Source organism: Lethenteron reissneri, chromosome 44 (genome assembly GCF_015708825.2).
Source record: "Lethenteron reissneri isolate LAM-NWPU_2019-01 chromosome 44, ASM1570882v1, whole genome shotgun sequence".
In the NCBI taxonomy this organism is placed as follows: Eukaryota; Metazoa; Chordata; class Hyperoartia; order Petromyzontiformes; family Petromyzontidae; genus Lethenteron; species Lethenteron reissneri.
In genome coordinates, this window is record NC_083822.1 from 6,730,894 (window position 1) to 6,738,223 (window position 7,330).

Sequence of the window (7,330 nt, forward strand, 5' to 3'; positions counted from 1 at the left end):
TGTCATCTTCCGTGGGACCTTGGCAGATGTCGGCTGTGCACGCGCATTGCTGCTGCTAAGTCTATGGCATATACTGTGTTCTAACAATTTAATCTATTTAAACTATTAAATGATTTTCTACTTACCAGGTAAAGCCCACTGAGCTATTAGCTCTCCTTCAGTGGAGACTTGGCCACAAATGATATCATGTGGACATTTCTAGCAGCCAAAAAAATCTAAATGCATGTTGTTTGTAAAATCCACACGACCATAGGGAGAACACGAAAACTACAAATATACTGACTTCAGGGTCGGGATCGAACCCACGACCCCTTGTATACCCGGCGAGGCAGATAACAGCTCACCACTGTGGTGCCCATTTATACGGTGTTCTAGAAAGTAAAACGCACCTCAAACCTGTGATAGGTTTTAATGAACCGAAGCAAATCTGGTCTCACCCACCCTTCAGTTTTTCTACGAAAGAAGTGTGTCTTATAATAAGGAGAATATGGTAAGTAGTATTTTTGTGTCACAGTGGAACCTGGCAAATCCCATTTTTATTCCGGGCAATGGATAACATCAGAACCGGTCGTACCTTCCGATCTTCATCAACCTGCAATGAACAGTTTGGTGAAATATGATATTTAAAAAAAAACATGATCGACATGGCATGGTGAGGCTTCCAAATATTTGTGGATTGTGAATGGCGAGATTTTATATTCCATTCAAGATCCGGTCATGTGACTTACTCTACAAGTAGCTCCTATACTTCGTATTTCTTGCTCCCCTTGGCCAATGAGATACTTCCTGACTTTTGTGATGTACACTTTGGGTACCTTGTAGAAATGCGCTTTATAAGGGCAAATTTATTACTTGGAATCAGAAACCCATTGAGCTAAGAAGCTCATTTTCAAAATGGGTCAATGCTCTTCTCAATTGTGGCACCCAAACCTCTGGAATACATTGGTCGCTTGTCTCAATATTACTCTTTGGTTCTTTCGGTAAAGTCACGTAAGTATAATTTAAAATAAATTAAATCATGAAGTTTTGGGCGCAACACAAGCATCCGTCATCAGGTGGGACAATCACAGCAAGAAACAATTGCTGAACCAAAGAACATGGATCCCTGCAGTCACGAAAAACTTCTAATCTAGATTGGTCTCAATATTGTGACCCCGACTATCTCTGTCTGCTTTCAGGGCGTTGCTTTTATGTTTACTGCTGCCAAAAACCCTGTGAATTTCTTTAGAAAACACCATTGGTGACAGGGAACTTGACATTGTCATTTTTGTTCATGCTGTTAATTCAAATAGGGAATGCAATTGTAATTCTTGCTGTTATGAATGCCATGTTAAAATGTCAAGTTACTCTCACTAGTGTCTAGCATAATGCTATTTTGAATTGCTCACTAGATTTTCATTGTACAGAGATCTGGTTGGTATTTTTTATAATGTATTCATGTTTATCAAATGTCCCTGCTTTTGTTCCATGAAACCCCTGTAAACCCGAACCTTTCCATGCAATTGACTGGCTATTGTGTACCAGCCGGTCCATGCAGCCCCTGTAAACCCTCCCTTCCCATGTAACGGGTTTGGTCGTTTTGGCTGGGTAGCCATTGACAAAAATCTTCTCAGCTCAATGGACCTAACCCAAAATAAACTGACTGACTGCCAGTGCCTGATAGCAGCTCACTTTAATTTAAAATGTTCAAAATTCGGCAAATAAATTCAAATTTGGCAAAAAATATGTTTTATTCTCGCCAGAAATAAATCTAAAAAGATAATATTTTCAAGCGGAATTGCTAGATATGTGCTCCTCTATAGATTTATTGAAATTCAGCTTCTACGCACGTAAGTTTGCTCACAGGCACTAAATATGTTAATACGTTTTACTATTTTGTTTGTAAGGGAACAATCTGCCCAGATCATACAAAATAACTGCCACAGCATGTGGCTCAGTGCACATCTACCTGCGCTTTGGGAAATCCACTGCTGGATGAAGGAATCCCCAATGCCGTGCAGGTTCGGGGCTCGAATGTGGTGGGTGTGGTTACTTTAACCATATTTCAAGCTGGTCAGTGTGGGTCGCTGAAAGACTGGGCGCATACATGTGGTGGCATCTTCTCCTCCTCCTCCACCCTCCTCTCCCTCCTCCTCCTCCTCCTCCCCCTCCTCCTCCCCCTCCTCCTCCCCCCTCCTCCTCCCCCCTCCTCCTCCCCCCTCCTCCTCCCCCCTCCTCCTCCTCCCCCCTCCTCCTCCCCCCTCCTCCTCCCCCCTCCTCCTCCCCCCTCCTCTTCCCCCTCCTCTTCCCCCTCCTCTTCCCCCCTCGTCCTCCCCCCTCCTCCTCCCCCATCCTCCATCCTCATCCCTCCTCCCTCCTCCTCCATCCTCAACCCTCCTCACTCCTCCTCCCTCCTCCTCCTCCTCATCCCCCTCCTCCTCCCCCCTCCTCCTCCCCCCTCCTCCTCCTCCTCCCTCATCCTCCTTCCTCCTCCTCCCTCCTCCTCCTCCCCCCTCCTCCTCCCCCCTCCTCCCCTCTCCTCCTCCTCCCTCCCCTCAATTTCACATCAAGGTGGTACGGCCCAGTCAACCGTGTCCGGAGCAGTGCAGTGCATCGCCATGATGTCTCCTTCGTATTTGTGGGTCGGGCATTGCGTCGTTGTACGTTGCACGGCCTATTCTGGATGACCACAGTCGCACACTAGAGCGTTTACAATTTTTCACTTGTGCATCATATGGTGGCACTTGGGTATAGCACGACCATAGATGTTGCTGCCCTCTCCTCTGTTGCTCACAACATAGCAGCACAACCCCGCAGCAGCAACAGCAGCTTATAACACCCGTGTAGTGCATGGCGCTCGCCCATCCATGCATTGGTGACGCCAATGCATGTGTGGTGTGTGTGGAGTGCAGCAATCATTGTGCGGAGTTTCGGAGTGTGGGGTTCGGTGCGTGGCTTGGTGTTGTGCGTTTGGCGAGGATTGTCGTACGTGGCGTGTGGTGTTGGTACGGTGTAGGGAGTGTGAGCCGAGTGTCGTGCGGCCGACGTGGCAACCCTCGCTTGGTGTGTGAGTGGTCTGCGGTCGGTGCGATGTGCCACGCGGATGTCCGCGCGGCGCGCGATGCTCGGCGTGTTGGCGGTGTCAACCACGCCGCCAGGCTCCGTCAAAATCTCTCCCCGTCACGTGCGCACGCAGGCGACCGGGGCGCCCGCGGGGACCACGGCCCGCCGGGATACCTGGGCAAGGACGGCGCGATGGGCACGCGCGGGCCCTCGGGCCCCAGGGGCCCGCACGGCTCACCGGGCTCGCCCGGCGCCGACTGCAAGGTCTTCACGTCGGCCTTCTCGGTGGCCCGGCGCACGGCCCTGCATTCGGGCGACTATTTCTCGGTGCTGTCCTTCGACACGGAGTTCGCCAACCCGGACGGCCACTTCAACATGTTCACCAGCAAGTTCTTCTGCGTCGTGCCGGGCCTCTACTTCGTGAGCTTCAACGTGCACACGTGGAACTCGAAGGAGACCTACGTGCACCTGATGCTCAACGAGCGGCCGCAGGTGGTGCTCTACGCGCAGCAGAGCGACCGCAGCATCATGCAGAGCCAGAGCGTCACGCTGGAGCTCGCCGAGGGCGACGAGCTCTGGCTGCGACTCTACAAGCGCGAGCGTGAAAACGCCGTCTACAGCGACAGCACAGACACCTACGTCACCTTCAACGGATACCTGGTGCACCCCATAGTGGAGTGAGCTGGCTGGAGGGCGCGCGGGCGGGCGGGCGAGCGAGCGAGAGAGGGAAGGAGTTGTGTGAGTTCGGTGCGATGAGGTGTTTGAGTGAGCAGGCGAGCAAGTTTAAGGGAGCGAGTGAGAGAGGATCGGCTGAGGGAGCGAATGTGAGCGAGTGAGTGAGTGCGGCGAGTGAGATGATTGAGTGAATGAGAGAATGAGTGAGGGGATTGAGTGAGGGAGCGAGTGACAGTGCCGGACACCTTCGTCACCATCAATGGACACCTGGGTTGCACACGGACGGCGTGAGGGAGTGAGCGAGTGAGTCGGTGAGTGAGAGGAGCGAGATAATTGAGCGAGCCACGCCAGTGAGGATGGAGTGCTCGGCCCAGATGCACCGTGAGCCAGATCGTCGGGGTGACGCGCCGCGCCATCCACCATGCGTGCGAAGTGTGCAGAAATTCGTGAAATTCCCGAAACTGTTGGGATGCGAGGTTGGCCGGAAGCTGGCAGCACATCAGCTATGCTGCCATCTCACTCGCGGCTCAAGCGGGAAGATGCAACTCGGATTGCGAGTGACTGTGCCATCGTCCATGCTAAACATACGGCGTGTTTGTGAAGCCATCTGTGCGGACCCTGATGTGTCGTCCTCTCGTACGCGCGCGTGTGTGTGTGTGTGGAGTTTCGTTACTCTGGTATACTAGCACAGCGTAGCAAACCACTCAATTCAGTTCCTGAAGAAGCTCGCAGCATGTGGATGCGAAACGTTGGACACCCGCTGAACAACACGCGGTGCAACTCGAAATCACATCCGAGAGTTGTATGTTACAACCACGAACAGCCACGCATCCTTGTCACCCAGGGATGTCGGAATTGTCACCCGCAGAGGTGGGCCATGAACGGGCGTGTAGCACTTCCTTTTGGGCAAAGCCATAGGCCAACGGTGGCATAATTCTTGCATATGATGTCAGAGGGTCTTTAAAGTGCAGTTCGCAACAGTCAGCAGACATGTTTTGGCAATTCTTTGAATAAATTACCCGATGGCAGAGGAAACTGAACCGCTCACTCACTCTGAGTGGTGTGCATAGCGATCTATAAGCTATCCTGCGAAGATTACGAAAACCCCATCCTGTGCTGTGCTTTTCTTTCACGTGACATTATCGTGTTATATTAACTGTCCTTCATATTGAAAAAGCGCGTGCACGCGGGCGCGCGTGAGGACGGGGAGCGGCAGCGTGGTGGAGTTGCGCGCTGCGCTCTGAACCCGGCGAGCCGATGTTGATTCCCGGCCACGGTAAACATCGGAGTGGCAGGTGAAATTTCACCCCGGTCATCGGTCTCCTCCGGGTTCATTGGACCTCACATAAGCACCTGGGGGGTGTGGTGTCAAAACATCAGCATTGGAGAAATAAATGTGGTCGGGCGTGGTGCTGGACACATCGCCCTGACATGCGCCTTGCATGCGGCCTTAATAGGTGCTCGCTTACAGCACTTGCCCCAACAAACTATATTAAAGTGTATCTGGGAAATATTTGTCTTCGGTGTTTTTGCTATGGCGTGTGCATCCCACTGGCTCGCCCCCCACTGGACATCTGTGAAAAAGAGCTTCATAGCTTGTCAGATTTCTCCAGGATAAATAAAGAGCCTGATTCTGCATCCCATAGGGCACGTCACATTACGAATACGATTTCAGTGTCGGCGTGCCCAACGAACACTTATTTCCTCTTCGTCATCTGACAAGTTGTTTTTATGAATTCCACAATTGATGAGTTTTGTCAAAATGAGGGGGATGTGCGGCGGAGCAGCGATGTTTAATAAAGAAACTCAGCGCAGAATGCCACTAAAACTGGGTGGTCCTGTCGACGTTTGTAAGAGACGCGTGTCGGCAGAATGTCAATGGCACACGGAGAAAGCGTGAGTCACGGCATCCAGCAAATATCACCGCGGTGTTCATTTGTTTCGTCTTGAGACTCGACGCGCGAGCGCGGTATATGAGGGCATTAGTCAGTTGATGCATATATCCAGAATATGCGCCGTACACACCCAGCAATTGATGAAGCAACACCCACAGAGCCAGCCTAAGGTACCTTTGATGATTTTTCTGCGCCAAAATAGCGATTATATTTCTAAAAACAAATGAATACCCAGAAACACCTCACCGAGTCTCAAGGCTCTTTGTCAGCGGGAGGGAGGCGATGTTTCTGCTGCCGTGTCGAATCCCAATTGAGTCATTTTCAGGTCAGTTATAAGCATTGGGATGTTGGCAGTCACCAGGTAAAGCTGTAGGAAGAAACCCATGTCAAATAGGAGTAAAACGTACAAACGCCACACATAAAGGCACCCGAGTCGGGAAGCGATCCCAGGTTCTTCTTGCTGCGAGGCACGAGTGTTTCCACTGCACTGGCCCTGCCACCAAATTGCCCGAGGCTCACTCAGCGTTAGAATTCGGAGGGTTCAATATTAACGTGTAACCAGCTTTGCAAGACAATTGTATGCAAACCAGGAAAGAGGGTTTCTTTAATCTCCAGATGAAATTCATTTTAAACTCGCCAGCTACGTAAGCCTCGATTTCCCGTCTAAATATTTTCCAGTCGCATTGATTCAAGCAACAACAACAACCTCGGACTGGGCTTTTCTTCAAGCAATCCTCACCAGCACGATGTGCGGCCTTCTCGTGGATGAACAGGGTCTATCGATCTTCTTGGTTCTTTCGGTAAAGTCACGTAGAAGGGAAGTAATAAAATAATAAAAATAAAACATAATAAAATAAATACAATATTTTAAAATAAATACAAATATTTTATCATGTTTTATTTTTATTATTTTACTACTTCCCTTCTACGTGACTTTACCGAAAGAACCAAGAAGATGAATCCCTGCAGTCACGAAAGCTTTAAATCGAAAGGGTCTATCGAGTATGTAACTTTTAAAATCGTTGCTGTAACTTGGTAACAACAACAACAAAAGCAGCCAGAACGAACTTTTGTTATTCTTGGGTCTTTCGGTAAAGTCACGTAGATAGGTTAAAAGAAAATAACAGGACCCAAGAATGTTAATTCCTGCAGTCACGAAAGCTCTAAGTCAAGATTTAACTTAACGTAAAGTGACGGTGACTTCCCGCGTGTGCCACGACTGCGTAAATGATCGTGGACCGCGAGCCCGGCAACACCAAGAGACCGTTTCCCTGAGCGGATGGAAAGCGAAAACATTCTCAGACACGACAATTCATTTTCAGGACGAATTAAAAAGGTGGCAACATTAACCAATGGCGCGTGACCAATTGCATGATTAACTGCCGAGCTGATGACGCTTGCTTTGCGCCTAATTTAATTGGAAAATTAGACTCGCCTGGGAATGGCATTTGCGAACTCAATGATGGGAGCTGTGCAAAGCGGTGACGGTGCAAGCCCAACGGGGGAAAGGGGGGAGCGCTACGCATAAATAATTGTTTTCTCCCGCCCCCACTCACGTCTGAAACCTGAGTAAGATGACAGAAGTGATATAGATGTCGTGGTACAAGGGAAACGTGTTCAAAATGGAGATGCAGCGGGAGAAGAGAGATGCAGGCAAGGTATGAAGGTGATGAAGATGAATTGACTTGTATTGGGTTAACCGGCCTTTTATGTTTAAG

The 7,330-nt window shown here is 49.9% G+C and overlaps 1 protein-coding gene across 4 annotated transcripts in view; it reads left to right on the top strand.

The window, feature by feature from the left end:
* Window positions 1–6,427, top strand: part of LOC133353515 (complement C1q tumor necrosis factor-related protein 1-like) — a 30,744-nt gene extending 24,317 nt beyond the window's left edge. For all 4 annotated transcript variants that reach the window (XM_061569817.1, XM_061569816.1, XM_061569818.1 and 1 more), the window contains one exon: window positions 3,176–6,427. In XM_061569817.1, the coding sequence (XP_061425801.1) occupies window positions 3,176–3,723 (548 nt within the window). In that variant the 3' untranslated portion in view covers window positions 3,724–6,427. The remainder of the gene's footprint in view (window positions 1–3,175) is intronic.
* Window positions 6,428–7,330: the final 903 nt, after the last annotated feature.